General features: G+C 33.1%; 1 protein-coding gene across 4 annotated transcripts in view; it reads right to left on the bottom strand.

The window, feature by feature from the left end:
* LOC105837332 (ras-specific guanine nucleotide-releasing factor 2) overlaps window positions 1-18,243 on the bottom strand; it is a 70,887-nt gene that overhangs the window by 7,663 nt on the left and 44,981 nt on the right. The window contains exons 6-21 of one of the 4 annotated variants that reach the window (XM_012682011.3): window positions 12,371-12,518; window positions 11,261-11,565; window positions 10,529-10,758; window positions 9,780-9,973; window positions 8,963-9,088; window positions 8,780-8,882; window positions 6,282-6,533; window positions 5,791-5,951; window positions 4,866-5,251; window positions 4,233-4,342; window positions 4,018-4,119; window positions 3,438-3,647; window positions 2,646-2,825; window positions 1,895-2,355; window positions 892-1,019; window positions 61-81 (exon numbers count right to left, since the gene is read on the bottom strand). In XM_012682011.3, the coding sequence (XP_012537465.2) occupies window positions 61-81; window positions 892-1,019; window positions 1,895-2,355; window positions 2,646-2,825; window positions 3,438-3,647; window positions 4,018-4,119; window positions 4,233-4,342; window positions 4,866-5,251; window positions 5,791-5,951; window positions 6,282-6,533; window positions 8,780-8,882; window positions 8,963-9,088; window positions 9,780-9,973; window positions 10,529-10,758; window positions 11,261-11,565; window positions 12,371-12,518 (3,117 nt within the window). The remainder of the gene's footprint in view (window positions 1-60; window positions 82-891; window positions 1,020-1,894; window positions 2,356-2,645; window positions 2,826-3,437; window positions 3,648-4,017; window positions 4,120-4,232; window positions 4,343-4,865; window positions 5,252-5,790; window positions 5,952-6,281; window positions 6,534-8,779; window positions 8,883-8,962; window positions 9,089-9,779; window positions 9,974-10,528; window positions 10,759-11,260; window positions 11,566-12,370; window positions 12,519-18,243) is intronic. The other 3 variants (XM_028191675.2, XM_012682012.3, XM_036294142.1) reach the window with 3 other exon arrangements.

The following is an 18,243-nucleotide window of genomic DNA, read 5'->3' as shown; positions in this document are numbered from 1 at the left end:
GAGGATCGCAGCCATGCTACACGCAATAAGTGGATAATGACGCAAAATGAGCCCACTTACCAAATAGGTTCAGGTCCAATGCTATGAATGACACAAAACAATACATGAAACACGGTTGAGTAGAAACAGCAGCGGGAGTATCTTCCTGATTTAAGGATTTTCACTTTAGTTTGATCTTGAAGATGATGATAAAAACATAATTTACCAGGCAAAATAGTAGAGTAAAAATTTTGAGTTCGGTAATCTTTCATTGCGTTATAATCGTTATAAATAAGTTTTATCAATTATAATTGATAAATAGTATTTAATTATAATTATAAAGAAAATGAAGATATTTACAAATTAATAAAACAGAACATATTGCATTAAAAAGAAGTTTGAAAGTATGTATAATAAAATTATAATAAAAAATTTTCACATAATACAGATATAAAAATGTAAAGTATTTACAATATATTTAAAACTCTTCTAATATTAATAAAAACAACTTGGATGATAAACGGAAATTTCGTATCATATAGGGATCATTTAAAAAATAAATTTCTGCAGAGTGGGGTAAACTGTATGTTAACTCTAAATTATCTAATATCTTACGGACTAAATTATCAGAAAATGCTTAAGCAATCTATAAAACATTATCATTTTTCTCTATAAAATTCTCTTCTCACTAAAATTCTCCCTCTAAGAATGATTTTAATTATAACTCTGATAAATGAAACATGATATCAAGTAGAAGCTCTCATGCGTTAGAAGGCGCAAATTGCCACTTACGGCACTCAACATTCAGCAAAAACGAAATAGAGATAATTTTTATCGATACGAATGCCTTCAAAAGTTTTAGAGACACGAGAAAATGCAAACAGCTTTTATAATAGGACCATTAAAACGAACCTTCGATGACTCTGGCGGAAGCTAGTTATTACCACGCCAGCTTTGCTGGAAACCTGTGCATCATGCTGATAGCTACTCTGTTGCGAAGAGCTTTCGTCATGCATCGACCGTCTACTTGCCCAATAGTTCTGTAAAATAAAAAATGTTCATTAAATGCACGCACTATTATTATTACTTATTAAATTTATTAAATTAAACAGAAATAAATTTTTAATTATATTAATTATTATCTCAAGAATCCATAAGTATTTAATAATCAAAGGAAGATTAATTCAATTTACTAATTTAATGTCAATTTCTATCAACGTAGATTAACTTTAATCTCAGTTTACCCTTTATCTTTCTCTAATTCTTAAATCTAGAAAAAGTAATAAGTAAACCAAGATTAAAATTCTCTGTTTAAAATATAAATCCGATAAAAACAGATAAGAAAAAAATTTATATAATCCTATCTTGTATTATTGGTTCATAAATATTTAATTTATAAAGAGATTTGTTATCTTTTTTATGATAACACATTATTAAATAATTATTGGTGTCAATCTGACCATTTTGACAAAATTGATATTATTTTATTAGTCTATGTAATACTTTAATTTTATATTTTGTATTTTTTATGTATAAATATATAATTATTTCTTATACACACGTATAAATGGTGCATCATTTTACATATATAAAACAAATTGTAATTTTTTGAAGATTAATATTAGATAACTTGACAAGTTTTATAAAATAACATATACATTCAGATTAGTATTTAATTATTTAAATAAAATATTGTTAAGAAATAAGGATATAACAGCTTAAATTGAAGACTAAAACGATAATTTTCATAAATCATTAAACTAAATTTCAATAAAATTTAAATCTGCTTTTATTATTTTCTTTTGGTTAAATCGAATTACTCTACATTGATAGAAACTAGAAATTCAAGCATAAGTCTTGAAAGAAAGTCTTGAGCATAAGTTTTGATATTCATTTTTTAATTGCTAATACATACGCCAGTTATGGTGGAGACCGAGCCACTTCTTAATCCGGTGGCTGCTGGTGCGGAAGCTATAGATGCCCTATGCTCCGAGTACTGTTGCTGCTGATTCGGTTGTGCCAATTGGTTGCTTGGTTTAGGAGAAGTTACACTATCTTCGTCGGTCGACGAAGCCTGCTCTTCTTTACCATCCTTGGCATCCTTTGTCAGCGGAGAGACTGGCGTTTTCGGTGTTTTCGGTGTTTTCGGTGTTCTCGGCGTGTCCGGCGTTTTTGACGCTTCCGGCGTTCTCGGCGTGTCTGGTGTTTTCGGAGTTTTCGGTGTTTTCGGTGTTTTCGGCGTTATCGGAGTGTCCGGAGTTTTCGGTGTTCTCGGAGTGTCCGGTGTTTTTGGCGTTTTTGGTGTCTTCGGTGTTTTTGGAGTGTCTGATTTGGCAGGTTCGATCGATGATGGTATGTCGTCATAAGTAAATTGTGCTATAATTTATTTTGTGCGTACAACATATATTGGTATATACATATATATATATATATATGTATATATATTCCTTGACAGAAAAAAAAATTATCACGTTTATAACTTTTTTATATTTTTAAATTTATAAAAATAAATCAAGAACCTTAAATTTAAATAATTTTTTTTAAATTTTTTATATAATGAGAAGTTTCTCGGAATATTTCAAAATAATTTGTTTTTTCTCTAATAATACATTTCTTTTTTTTTCTTATGAAAATTAAAATTTTTACAAAAATAAAGTTTATTGTACCTTTTTCCTTTTCATTTGTGACAGGTGTGTCAATTTCCGAGACACGACGTGAGTAAGTACCTCCTTCTTGAGGACTTGGATCCGACCCAGATCCGGATCCGGACCCGGATTCCGTCGAACCAATTAGCGTCACAGAACTTAAATTGCTTGGCGAGGATGGTGCGCTGATTGCTGTAACGTCTTATATTCCAAATGTCGTTTATATATGCATATCAATACATTACAAATTTATCAAATTGTAAATAAATTAAATGTATAAAATTCTAAATTATTTTGTTCATTATCATATTTTATCATAGAAGAGAAAAGAATTTATCAATTTGACACATAAGCATTTTTTGCAGCAATTGTGTTAATAAATTGCTTTTTAAAAATACTTTAAAGTTTAAAATATCTCCTTGTTTTTTATTTTAAATAAAAAAAAAATAATAGGTTTGTAAATTATAAACATTTTTCTTTTCTAAAGAAAGTATAAGCAAATTACAGTTATTAAAAATAAAATATATCGATTTTTAATATTGCTATTATTATTATTACATAATATATCATTTTATATATCATTATTTTCTAGAAAAATATTGATATATAAAAATATATCATTATTTTCCTAGAAAAAAAATAAAAATAAAATTTGAAAAAGATCTTTTAAAAACATTATTAAATATTATTAAAAATATGACAAACTAAAATTTAATAAAAAGAGAGAAAGAAACATTATTTAATATAATAATAACATTTAACTTTTAACATTTGATTTGAATTTTGTATCAACTTGTATGATTCATGTTATACCTGTGAGTGTCTCGGAACTGGACGACACAGCTATTACTTTCGGTATCGTTAGGTGGCATCCGTCATCCTCTTCCTTATCTACACGAATGCTGATTTTTCGTGGCATAATCGGAGATTGCATCGAGCTGGCTGAACTGGCGACTTGCGATGTTGGACTGCGTTTTATGACCGGAGTTTCGGAAATGAGTCCGAGCGATTGTTCTTCCTCCACTACACATAAGAAATTCTAAATCGCATTTTAATACATTTTTATGCGGATTATTAAAAAATTCTGACACAATCCCATAGGAGAGTTAACCATAAAAAAAATTGATAAATTAAGCAATAAAATGTATTTGTATGTATTAAACAACAAAATTTATAAAATAAAAAGACCAGAAGAGAATAAAATAATATTTTAAAAACAAAAATAATTTAAGAATTAAAAAATGAAAATCTTCGAAGTAGATGTTCTTATTAGTATTAATATACTGCAATGCTTAATTTCCGAGAACTGAGGGACTGTTCTAAAAAGTTTATGCCGGTATTTGCGACTCTCTTCTTTATAATATTTTATTATAAAGATAGCAGAGGTACTCACACTTCTTATAACCAGACCGCCAGTGACTTTTCGAGTTATATCCGCTGGTATTAGCATCAGTAGATTTCACGTCACGAGTATCACTCACTTCTGATCCATATCCTACATAAAAAATATGACTATTAATATTTGAAAGCCTCAAATGTAATATATCTTGTACAAATAATATATTATTAATTGTTGAGCAAATTTTATTTAAAAAACGTTTAATGCACCTGATACTGAGCTTGCGCCACTAGTTCGTCTCGGTGAAAGGCTACTTTTCCTTCGATCCTCGGAGTACAATTGTAATTCACTTGCATTTGCTCCTAGTACATCTAAGGATCTAAAACATAAATATAAAAAAATGTTTCAGACGTGTTCGAAATAATTATTACTGTTACAGAAATAATCTTCTTTAATGTAAGCTTTAATATAAGCTTTAATAATTGATATGATAAATTCAATTGTTTTAAATAATAAATACTAAAAGAAACGAGCAAAATAAACTTTATTCAACAACATATTACTTACAGTGTAATCACTTGATATTAAGTTGATATTTAGTTTCTTGTATCATTTCAAGCAATAAATACTAAGTTCATCAAACACAAATCACATAAAAAATCCTAATATAAAGAATTATCAATTGCAATTCCATATTTTTTGCTGTAACTTTTTAATCAATCATTTTGATCTTATTTCAGCTTGTATAATATACTATTATAATTTGTAAGAAAAATCTGAAGACATCTTCTTTGTATCGAGTTTGTTCATAGAGCGATAATTGTGACCACTCTGTTCAATTTTTATGAAGTAACTAAAATCTTTTTAAACTTATAATTATTATCACTTGTTATCATATTTACACGAGAGATCCAGTAGGAGGGAGTTGCGAATCTGGTGGTTCGGCTTCGTAGAAAACTTTCTTGAGAGCTTCTAGTACCGTGACGCCATCGGTGAACACCCGGTACGTCAGCAAAAATGTGTTGAGGAAATCGATACTAAGGAACCTGAGGTCGGTCAGTCGCTGCAGCAGCCGCTCGGGTGTCGCGGAACGGATCTGCGGTATTTTACAAGAGTTTAAAGTACGGCTAAACCTGATATCCACGTCGTCCTTGAATAGTTTAGGATCGTTCCGGATGGAGTGCGGCATCGTCACAGAGCTGGTGTCCGACAACGATCCGTGGAGCAAATCGTTAAAGTGTACATTGTCCATACACTGACTGATATCGCTGACCCACGCCGCTTTTTCCTACGAAAAGTTTTTCCATTATAATCGCATTATGTGCAAGTATGATAATAGAAGTGAAAGAATTTAAATTTTGTAAAAAAAAATTTATAAATTTTAATAGTTTTATTAAAATTAGTTTTCGAATGCAAAGCAAAATATAGTTTTAAAATGCATACTTCAAACTTGACTTATAGAATATATTGTATTTTTTGTTACCCATATTATCGCAATTAAAATACTGTTTTTAGAATTTAAATAATGTTCTACTGAAACTTTGAAGAGATGTGTCGCTTTCCTATCAATGAAATAATATATAAAAAATTCTAGAAATAATATAAGCTTTTCTCAAAACTTTTAAAAGTGTTTTATTTCATATTAAAAAATCTACAAAATTTTCGGAAAAGTTATAATGTTATACAAAAAATTTTTTTTAAATTGTAAAATTTATATAAAAATTCTAATAAATTATATAAAGAGAATTTCAAGAAAAATTTTCATCAGAGAAGATCGCCTGTCTATTTTAATAAGAATTTCATATATGCAATTCGATGTGCACTTACTTGCATGGTAGGCGCCACTAAATGAACGGTCACCTGCGAGCTACTGGATTTTATATCGAGCACAATTTTGAAGTCGCGATTTTGCAATTGGGAAGTCCCACTGCCGCTACCGCTTCCGCTGCTCTCGCTAATGCCGCTTGACATCGAACATACTGACAGTCCTAAAATTAGTTTACAGTCGCTACTCTGTAGCACTAGATAAATTCTCAATCTCTATTATTTCAGACAACTTGCAACACATGACCTTTATGTAAAAAAGTAATACATTAAATCGCATATAAATATGACGTATAAGATAAGCAGAAAGATTGTATATAAAATTTAAATTATTACTACCGTGTGTGTGTAAACCTTTACAAGATTCCTAATCTACTGATAACTCGACATCAGTTTTTAATTAAATAAAATGTTCTCGTGTCGCCAATTTAAAGAGAAATCTCAAAGAAAATTAAAAAAGCGAATCGTTAGCTTAATAATAAACAAATAATTACCATCGTCGTCTAAAACACCCTGATCGCTCGGATCCTCAATCAGCACCGCATCGGAAAGGGGTATTTTGCCAATCTGCGGGACCAGATTCAAGCGGCCATCGTCGTCGGATTGGCGCGTCGTGAGCAACAGATGATTCGAGAAGAGAAAGCACTGTCTAACGGCCTCCTTGTCGCTCGCGGCTTTGCCGCCGAAAGTAGCACTTAATCTGCTTCGCGCACCGCGCGGTTTGTCTACGAGTTGTATCAGCGTACCTAAAACATACATCAGAGGTAGAAACATTGGACTTATCGATCAGAATCCACGTCGTTCTGTACAATTAACATCTCGTCGAAGAAGCGAAATCCTCATTGAAGAAAGTATAAAAGCTTGGCAAAAGTAATTTCGTCTTTTCAGACCACGGCGAGCATTCTTGAAATAATCGATACAATTAGGGGCAGCCGCCGATACGCATTTAAAAATAGCACCGACGGACGTGTTGAATGCGCGCGGTGAATACGAGAGATACGTAGTATCTCGTGCCTGCGCCGCTGACGTCATACGGAAATTGAAACCGGCATTGTTACGCGGAGTTCAGTTCATTTTCGATGCTAAATATTGTTGATCGTGTAAAACCTTATCTTCGGAGCTATAAATCGAAATCCAAATTCGCTGGCTTCATTCACTGGATTGTTCTTTCTTCAAGTGAAGAAAATAAATAAACGCGATACACTAAGATTACGAAGAAACAAGTGACAGCTTCTTTAATGCTAGCCAAGTCAATTGATTAGATATCCTCGGTGTTTCTTCATTACATTTAAAAAGATACGTAGCGTACTTGTAATGCAGGTAAATAAATTGAAACCGGTGCTGTCGAGTCAACTTTTCCGAAGGAAACAACTTCACATTTGATCTCACATATTGACGTGGCTGCGGGATCTGCCATTCATTTCTTGAAGCATTGAAGCCGAGATTTCCTTTCAACATCATCGCGGACGGATGATGCCAACGCGTGTACCTTATCTACGTACAGCCAGATGAGGTGAAAAAGCTACAGCTGATTCCTAGATTTTCCCTGATCCCGGCCGCCTCAGCACCACACACGTCGCTTGGTCCCGCCTTTCAGCAGCATTAATAAATTCGTGAAACCCTCGTACCGTCAAAATGGCAATGTACGGGTCGGTCGCCGCTTGTTTTCGTTCGTTCGTCGACCCCTGAGGCCCGCGTTACCGCCGTGTATCCCGGCGCACGGAAACCAGATCCCGAACGAAGTCTTAGTCCTTCCTGATGGAGCGCGACTGATCCGCAACGGCTGGTTTTTCGCCGCGACGAAAGGCGCACGGCGAAAGGGATGATCGCGTTCGCGGGGATGGTCTGCTCCACCGTTGGCGACCGAGAGACGTTTACGTGATAACCATGTGATGTGGCGTCAAGCACGAGGGCTGCCAGGATCGTGTTCATAGAACCGGCTTACGAGACTCTTACTACTCGAAGTGATCTTGCGCTATTTTCTCTCTTGTTATCCTCAAGGGACGCACAATATGCATCATTTCATTGCAAAATGCAAATACAGTGTTTTATCCGTTCAAGTCTTTTACTCTATATTCTTATTTTTTCTTTTTTTCTAAACAATAATTTTTATTTCTTAACATATACACAATTCCTTACAGATATAAATTTAACTTTGTTTATTTTATTTTCCAAATAATTATTTAATATTTTTAACAAGTATCGAAGAAAAGAGTTTCACAGTATTAAATTTTGAATATTCCTTAGTATATTTAAAATTGCAACTATTATAAACACCAGAAGAGCTATTTTATGCCGATCGAATTTGAAACGACTAATAAAATTGCAATTCTTGCAACCACGTGACATTCCGTTTGCTTGCCACCGTGTCGCGATTCGCTATCGAGCCATATGATCGACCGGCGTAATAATTTCTCGCCCGACGGAGACCCGTCAGTAGTAGAGCAGTATGTCGGCCCTGGCAGGAGCCGCACATTGCGCAGGATCGAGATAAAACCGAGTACGAAAGTACATATCGACGCGACCGAGTCGCGTCATCGATTCCGAACGTGTAACCGTGCGTTTGCGCCCTTTAACCCGCGCTCTTCCTCTTTTCCTATCCCGAACAGCAGGGCAGTTTCCATCGAACTTTACCGACAGCGACTAAGAATGAGTTTCCCAACCAGAGATAAACCGTAAAAGATACGAAAGTTATCCGGCAATCACGGTCTCTTATCGACTTCGACATAGTACGTTGAGTCTCTTAATCTTCGATGTTTCTTTTTACATGCAGAGATAATCCTTCGTGCGTATGTTGTGTGTGAAAGCATAGTAGTTTATACTTCTTTTGTATATAGCTGAACAGTTTATACTCTATTTAGAGATAATTAGAAAGCGATAGCCCACAAATTTATTGCAACATTAAAATATCCTTACACTTTCTAAATAAACTTTTCTTGCAAAAATGAGTCTGAAATATATTTAAAAGAAACAAAATGTTATGAAGACTCACCCTGTCTGACGAAGACCTGATTAACGTCCAATAAGATATCGCATCCCTCGATAATCATTCGCTCCACTGCTAGATTTTTCCTCAAATTTTCAGTCTCGCTAACCTGAGAAATGAAATTCGATTAGATTAATTTTTAGAGCCGAGATAAAAGATGATGATTTCAAGAGTTAATTGAATTAATACCTCGTCGTGCATTTGTCTCGAGAGGTCCTCCAGCTGTTGCCTGGCATTCTGGAGGCTCTTACGTTCCACATGATCATACGGCGTATGCGCCAATAACTCGTGCAAAGTAATAATATATCTTGGAATCTAAACGAATAAAGTAAGTAGCTGGATTAAGGAACTTCTGCTCAAGTTCCACTAAAATCAGAGAAAAAAGAGAAGAAGAAATTAGGAGAGTAAATTGTGACGCACAAAATTTGTCAAACAGATTTTAAATTAGAATTTTCTAAGAGCAGACAAAGAGAAAGAGAGAGAAAGAGAGAGAGAAAGACAGAGGGAGGTGCAAATCAGAAATTAATATTATATAGTCTGCAATTTAGTTTGCAGCACAGAATAAAAGAAATCACATTAAATATTATAGTTCGCCAATAAATTTAGAAAGAAGAAGAATGTTCCGTGTTCCGCAGGATTCACGAAAGGTCGCGCGATGGAATGGTATATTTTCCCCGTCGCTCATTTTACCAAGATCGTCAAAGCTCATGCAATATTCATGGAATCCTTTAAATTATTTTGTATAATCGATCATTTCCCGAGGAGGTATTCATATCGCCGGAGATAATCGCTCCAGTTCTCTATCTTCCTTTTTCGCGCGGCGAGAAATTCGCTTCCGTGCGAAAGAACCTCGAAGAAAAAAATTGCGTCGAGTTGAGGTATTGAGGTTGGCGGAATTCCCCTCCGTAGTGATAATAACGTAAAGCGATACCATTGAATATTCAGAAACACTTGCGCGGGCCTTTTGTGCCGCCTGTACGGTTTTATACGCACATGGCGCTCTTACCTGATGCATGGGATATGTTAGAAAGGTCTCCAGGGATCGTCCGTGGCAGGCAGTCTTGTTCTCCAACCTATTGAGCAACGCCACGAACGGTGACGATTGCTTGCACTCAGTCAACACTTGAAGGCTATAGTGGTGGTTTCGCACGTACTCTTGATATATGGATAACATCGGTAGCAGCATGTCGAACAAGTCACCTACGTATCATTCACATCGTGATTGATCGACGTACAATACATTCATATTTTCTTATATCTACTCGCGTAAATTAATATCATTGAGAGAAAAAAAAAACGTGTAAATATGACACATTATTGCTTAAAAGCATTTACTCAATCCAATTTTTTTACAAATATAATAACATTACAATATTGCAGTATTACAAGTTACAAAAATCTTGTAAAAATATTATGATAAATTAGAATATTTTATCATATTGCAATATAATTTTAAAATATTACTGTAAAAATATACCGCCGACTAATAAATGCGAAGATATACAAATATGTAGGATATACTTTAAGTCATTAAAATTATTAAGTATAATATTTAAAAGATTAAAAAGAAAAATTTAGTCATTTTTCTTTAAAATTTAATTTAAATTAAAAAGAGTAAATACTTTTGAGCGATAATGTACTTGAAATTGTAAAAACTCGCGTCTTTTTTATTTGCAAAACTGTATCAGGGACATAGACACTCGTTGTCCTATATATCGATCTGTACTACTTAAAGTAAATTCAAGTAGTGCGTACCTAAAACTAAAGTGGGCCAGCTCTCCATACGCGAGGTGAGACCCTTCAGGAAGATTTGATGGAGAAACAGCACGGTTTCACTATTCAAAAATATGCTATTCACGTCCTCGTGACTACATGGGGGTTTTTTTGAACTAGCAGCCATCTTGAAAGGCCTCAGAAAACAGCTTACTAAAATCTCCATCTGCTCCGTGTATTCCTCTTCGGCCTCCACCATTTGGAATACCAGGCTGAAATAGTAGGGCGTATATGCGCGTTTAATACCATCGGCAATGCGAATTTAACGAAACCAATAACCGGTCGGTTTTACACCGTTGTTACATCGCAAATGAATGAAATATGAGGAAATACACGGAACGGCTGATTAAGAGAGAAAATCTCCCAACGGCGAGGGAAATAGCGGGATGAATTTTATTCTGCCGCAAAATAAAAACATTATACAGTTGTTATTATTAAAGTTATTATATTTAACAGGAAGAGCAGATAATTTTATTTTGTATAAAAAAAACTACACCTTTTTTCGGACGTTCATTCTATTTCCATTCAAATTCAATTTCCAAGTACGCCTATCGCGTTCATTTCCATACGGCGCGGCCATGCGCGAAACGAAACCGTAACACTCGCGGAGGTAAAACCGTTAATAAAAATTACGGCAAGCCGTTAATGGAAAAACGAGATGCGCGAACGAGAGGCCGTACGTTATCGGTTGCGCGACAAAGCGGCACCAATTACCTGTTCCGTTTGCGCATACTCTCGGCATGCGGGCTCTTGATGTACTGTTCAACAATCTGCTTCCAGCGCCGTCGGCACAGCCAGCCCCTGAAGAAGCTCTGGACCTTCTTCACCTTTTGCATCTCGATGGAACCCTCCGAGATCTCGCGTAAACCGGGGGCGAAGCAGCCGCTGGAAATATGAGCACTGCTGCCGTACGGATGGAACAAGGTCCCGGTACCCTGGGACATGGTTCTTTGAACCGCCGGCCGGTTCGAGTATATCGGTATCACGGAAGGCCTCAGCTCCTTTTTCAAGGCGCACAGCTGTAACGAGAGAACCACCGCAAAATCCGTAATCTCGCAGAGGCAATAATCCCGAGTAAACACCTTCCTGAATCTCTCTAAGTAAACCAAGTGGGATGCTCGAACGAGATTCGGATTAAACGCTGAACGGTAGTGCGCTTAAATAAAATATTATCAGTTCCTCTCTGCAATGTAATAATTTCATTAGCTTTGATATACTACCCACTTAATTATCAGAATTAGGTATCCGATGAAATCAACGAGCAGAATTTGAAGACTAATGGTGCTACTCAAGTTAACGCGAAGCTTAATTTTAATTTCAAAGGTACTTCGGAAGTTACTTCGATGTTTACAATTGGTAGTAATTAAAACTAAATCACGAAATGTGTAGCGGACATTTTAATTAATTTTTCCGTGATATCGTATTGCAAGAAGGGACAAGTATATTTTATAGATGTAGTAATACACTTTTTAGATGTATAAAAATCAAACCTTTCGATTATTTTCTGAGAGAATGTTACAAAAATATTCCGCATACGCTAATGCAATCTTTAAGCATCAGAAATGTATAATACAAAAATAAAAATATATGAAAATAAAATTAAAATTACATTATTTAAGATAAAAAGATATATAAAATTCTTTCCTCGTGTGATGTATAGATGCCCTAAAAATTGATTCGTTTGTTACGTTGATTAATAATTCTGCTGGTTGCAAAATATATATCACAGTAATTGAAATAAAAATACACACAGTGCGGAAAGGGAATTGCTAGAGAAAATATCATAAAGTAAATATATAATATAAAACAGCTGATATTACTCACCTCCGCTCGGAGCTTTTTTATTTCTGACGCCAATTCCTCGCATTGCTGAGTGTACTGCCACTTGGCCGTTTTCTCGCTCTCGACGATTTGCAACAGGTGCAGGTGCTTTTGCTCGAGCTCCTCCTTTTGTAGCAACAATTTGTTGAAGCTAGAATCAATACCCAAGAAAAAGGCAGTTTAGACTTGGCTCTGGTATCTCGCGTATCTCGTGCGCCGCGCTTAAGTGTTATTTAAGGGAAAAATCGTGACACACACAAAGGAAAATAAAACGCTCGTACGTGGCCTGGAAAAATGCACGGAGTGCACATTCCGAGAATTTTGCGTGAAAACAGAATTACAGTTTTTCTCCTGCAGTCTGCAGTCACGAGACGAGCGAGAGACAGAATTTAAAAATTTTCAGAATATTTTTTTTAACGATCTGAAAACCAGCAAAATTTGCAAGCGCGCATATGTATTGTGATTCTCTATTTTTATATAGTTTTATACAATTTTTATCTTGGATTAAAATATTTTTTTTTAAAAAAAGGTTATACCGTAAATTTTATCTAAAAATTATCTTAGTAAAAAAAGATTCTAATTTGCGTGTAATACTTATATTCAACGTTTATACTTAACGTTATATTCATCGCTTTGAAGGTATTATTTCGATTGCAAATTGACTTACTAAATTTTTCGATGCCAAGTAGTCGGTAAGTTTTCTTAGAATCTTTCTCATTACCTCGTGTAACTGATGACATTTGATATTTACATTTTATCGGTTTAATCTAAGCGAAAAAGAGGGTGGTTCCGAATTTAGCCGGTTCCGTAAAGTGATACGAATGATGAAATACGAAGCAAGACGTAAAGTATCTTTCCCCGGAGAGGAATATGTCACGAAAGATGATACGCTACGTACATATCTTTTTCATGTTAAATATATATTTATAAAATTATAATATGAATTACTATATGACACTGTTTAACAAAAATTTCTTTTTTTTTAGCATAAAAACGAGAGAGATCGTTTTTCGTAGTTTGTTTTATCGCTGAATACCGTTTAACAAATTACTCTGCCACGTGAATTTAAGAAAATTACTGTTAGACTTGAATAAAAAGAGTTATAGTATACTTTGACGTATTGTAACTACAATATGTAATATGTTAGAGATGTTTTATTGCAATAAATATTAAATATGTTGTCAGGACTTTCAGCTTAAATTTGTTGAACTGGAAGTTCAACATACTTAACATTCGTTGAAATAAAATTTATATATTCAAAATGTAAATATAAAAACCAATAGATATGTTTCAATTTTTTACAACAATAGACTCTATAAATCAAAAAAGTAAAGTTTTGCTCGTATGTATAAATCAATAAAGATAAAGCAGTGAAGGCCAACAAACAAGCATAAAATGTAATATTAAATTTTATTGAGTATAAAAAGGACATAAATTCCATATTAATTATAAATATTTTTTACTATATCCGATAAAACAAATTATTCTTAAAAGCTGAATATTTTAATAGCGTATTTAACACTTAATGATCATTCGGACATTTGTATCCTATACATTTCTTTTCTTTGAAATATTTTGTCAGGTGTAAATATGTATAACACTATTTATACACATATACTATTTATATACTATTATATAATTTTTTTTATCAAGAATAATATAAATACTTTCTAGAGATATTAAAGTGAATGTAAGAATTACTTAATAATTTTTTAATTCTTATATAATCAAAAATTATTACGATAAACACGCATAACTCATAGTGTTTGAGGTGATTTTTATTACAAAATCTTGTTTTGTAACTGTTGTAAAAATCGTAAATCTGGCGTAAGCTCATAATCTCTCTTGGCCAAATCTAATATGTCAAAAAATAAAATAGCCATTTTCACAGTTTTAGTCACAAATTTCCAAAAATTATAACGAGAACAATTTGATAAACGAAATCGTATTATGCGTTTAACTATAAAAAACGATTATTCTAATAACATATATTTTAACTTTAATAAACAAATTAAAGACTCTGACGATTAATTATTAAATTAAAACAAATAAAGAGACATAAAAGTCACTAGAAGTTAAATAATATATTAAATAATTCTGTATGACAAGAATAAACGTTTTGCTCTGATATCATTCTCAAACGGTTACAATAAATAGATGCGCAAGTTACATGAAAAAAAAACGTCAAAAATACAAAATTATTAATAAACTGTTGAAAGATGTCGATGTGTATGTATTTAATTTTGAGTGCAATAAATGTTCTTTAACATGTTACATATCGTAGTCTCAATATGCTAAAATAAATTAAAATATTTCTTTGCAACTAAATACTTTCTCAAAATTATGACATCAATTTCGTAAGATTAATTTTGTAAATTGGATTCCAGAAAGAAGACTATAGCAAACAATTACTATTCTTGTGTATTTTCTTTAACTATGTAATGTGTTTCTATAACCAACGCTAGGGCTGTAACAAGCGTGTACTTTTTCTGTGTACAACTTGTTTGCATTGAACGTTTACTTATAGAATCACTTTGAATATGTTTGTGCAAATTCAGAATTCTCGTAATGTGCAAGCACAGCTTCTCCTCTGTAAAAGGTCTCCTTTCAATCTGACTTAAAATTTTAATAGAGCTGTTCTACATACATATCCATAAGCCACGAAAAGCACATAGCACAAGTTTATTCATACTCTCCTCCCCGTAGCGTTTTAAAAAGCTTTGCTTGAATCTACGGATAACAAGCACACGAGCGTGGTCTACGTTGCATAAAAAAATTATCACGATATCGATTGACCTCTCTGCGTGACACGAGGTATACTCGAAGAACTACCAACCCTGTATTTTCGAGTAAGACAAAATTACTAGAGTAACTCAGATATCATTATCTATGCATATTACGGTGCAGGGTAACAGTAATCTGAGAAGACAGCCATTCCGCCGAGATGGAACCATGTATAAGTCGGCTAGTAAAACGAGGATTATACCCTGAAAGGAGATATAATGTCTCACACGATAAAATACTCAAAAACAAACAAAAATGTTTTGCGTCATATAAAGACATTATCTGCAACATTTTGTGTATTTGAACGTTAATAATCAAAGCAAGCAAATTTGATTTAATTCTCACTAAGTTTCACAGATTTATATATTAAAAAACAATAAAAATTAATCTGTAATCATTTTCTTTAAGCTCAAAGTACTCTCTCAGACAAATTTAAAAAATTAATGCTTAAAAATAATACTTTGAATGGCTAACAGATAAGAAGATATTTGTGAAAAAGATGCAAAGATATACAAATCCGATTTAAAGTTAGGATATAAATATATAACTTCCATTTTTCTCTAGTAACTTTTAAAAGGCAAAAACACGGATTTGTGACTGCCATTTGTTCTAACGTAACAGCGTCACGCGCTGTGGCATGACGCGAAACATTAGAACGACGTTTGACGCATCTGCGAGCATTAGTGGTACGATCACGTTCCTCGGGAAAAGCACCTGCGACAAAGTAGTTGTCGGCGGATTGTTAATAACGGTATCCATAAACAGAATCAAACTGGCTGCAAAAATTGTCAGTAAAGAAAAATTTTTGCACGAAACCTTTTAACAGAATTTAAAAGCATACATTATAATAATTGGAAAGAATTATGCAAAAGCCGATGGCATAACTTTGCAAACTTTCGTAGAAAAAACAAAGACAAAGAAAGAGATAAAGAGGTCGGATTTATTCCTTCTGAAAACCATACTTTTTTACTACTACTTATCATTTACTACTTGAAACTTTTTTTATTAAAAAATGATATAATGTCGTGTGCTATTCAAGTTTTCTCGTTTTCATCAAATTATATATTTAAAAAAATGCATAATCACTACATTTTGAAGATATACTGTTAGACTGATCAACTTGAAATGTTATTGTATATATTTTTTTTTAACACTAAGTAGGATTTTGTTTTTTACGATTTTTAATTTTTTATTGCAACCAAAAAAACGAGATTTTTTACTAAGGCTCGATTTCACCAACTACGGTTACCTTAACCGATCGGTTATTCCATTGGAATCGCATTTCTTAATTTTGCTTAACAACAAATACGATTGGTCAATTCCAATGGAATAACCGGCCAGTTAAGGTAACCGGAGTTAGTAAAATTGGCCCTAAAAAATTGCTACATTGCTGTTAATTTTAACTAGCTGCTTTGTTCATATATTTCAAAATATAACTACATAAAACACTAAATTTGTTGCAATTTTATAAAACTTATGTTATTTTATTTTTTGAATCCTGTTACAATGATCACTGTAAATGCCATCTTTAGAAAATTTAATAATTTAACAAATAAATAAAGATAATCAAAACAAATAGAAAAAATGAAGACAAAAATAAAATTTTAACAACAAAATAAACATTAATATTTATATTTTAAATATTACACACAATCAAAATGTTTCAACTTCACTTTTTTCTCAATCGTGTATGTGGCATACAAATAAAATTAACGTAACTACATACAATTTACATATGTTAAACGATAGAACAAATTAGGAAGCCATATTATAATATTATAATGTCAGATGTGTGTGTGTGTTTAAATTAATAGTTTAGTTTAAATTTCATTTTGGTTATGTACATATAATTTATGTAATAAAAGATTGAGTTAATATATGTTAAAATTAAATAACCTTAATTTATTTACAAGCAAGAAAACATTATATTTCCCCAAATGGAAAATTATTAAAACTATGTAAAAGTATTTTGAAATCCAATATACAAGTTTCAATATAATTAAAACAAATAGATCAACATTAACGTCAAAATATCACGATTTTCTGTAAGTGAAACTACGATAATCTACATACAAAATATGTTAGTAACGTACAAACAATTAAAAGTATAAATAATGTAATAAATATGTAATAAATATGTAACATTTCCAAAATAAATCTAGAAAAACTTGAATAGCAGCCAACACAATTTTTAATTATCTTTCAATAAAATTTAAGTGTCAAATAGAGAAAAATATAACTTTTATAATAAAATGACTTTTTTACCTTTTTTTATTTTATCATAAAAAATGCGCACAATTATATCTTGTTGGTCTTTAGTTTGACCTATTTAAATTTATATGCTTGCTTAAAGGAAATACGTAGATAAATGAAAGCCTTCTTAGAAAATTGTTTTTATTTTCAAAAGAATAAAATAACCGTTTAAAACAAACTGCACTAATGAGTGAAATACCATTTGTAATATTGACATCGCGCAACCCTCTTCGTTTTCTCCAATAATCAGACTGTTACGACTAGTTCGCCCCATGGGCCATAAGACGTGTTTGATACCGGTGATGAAGATTACTCCGGCCTTAATGTGCACAAATTATGGTACCCGGGATTAATAGAGAGGTGGTAGCTGAGATGGCTCGATGTTAATGCGGTGCCCGTAAGCGTATTTATCAGCACATCAGCGAGATTAAGGGAGCCTCTTGAATAATAGACCGAGAGTCCACAGTAAAGTGTGGATAAAACGAAGCAATGTTGGAACAAAGTTAATCATCCCGTGTTGTCCATTGCGGGATTATTCCGTTAGCTTTCGCGCGCATTCCTCCTTTCGTTTACATAAAGGAGAACGCGCGCGAGTCTCCAATCGTAAAGCCTGAGATTATTTCGCTGGTCTTTTATTAAAAATGGGAGACTTATTAAACGCGCGAAGAATAAAGGAACGCCCGTCCGCGGCTTCGACGAGACCATACTAATGAAAAGTTTATTTCCGTTGATAATGATATACCGTAAAATAATTTAAATTGTATAATTTGGGCGAAATAAAGCTTTTGTATTGTATGCGTTATTAACGGGGATCATGTTTTGGCCTGCGCTTGCTGGCT

Source organism: Monomorium pharaonis, chromosome 11 (assembly GCF_013373865.1).
Source record: "Monomorium pharaonis isolate MP-MQ-018 chromosome 11, ASM1337386v2, whole genome shotgun sequence".
Taxonomy (NCBI): domain Eukaryota; kingdom Metazoa; phylum Arthropoda; class Insecta; order Hymenoptera; family Formicidae; genus Monomorium; species Monomorium pharaonis.
Note: the sequence above shows the minus strand (reverse complement) of the source record. Positions and strands in the feature narration are given on the sequence as shown.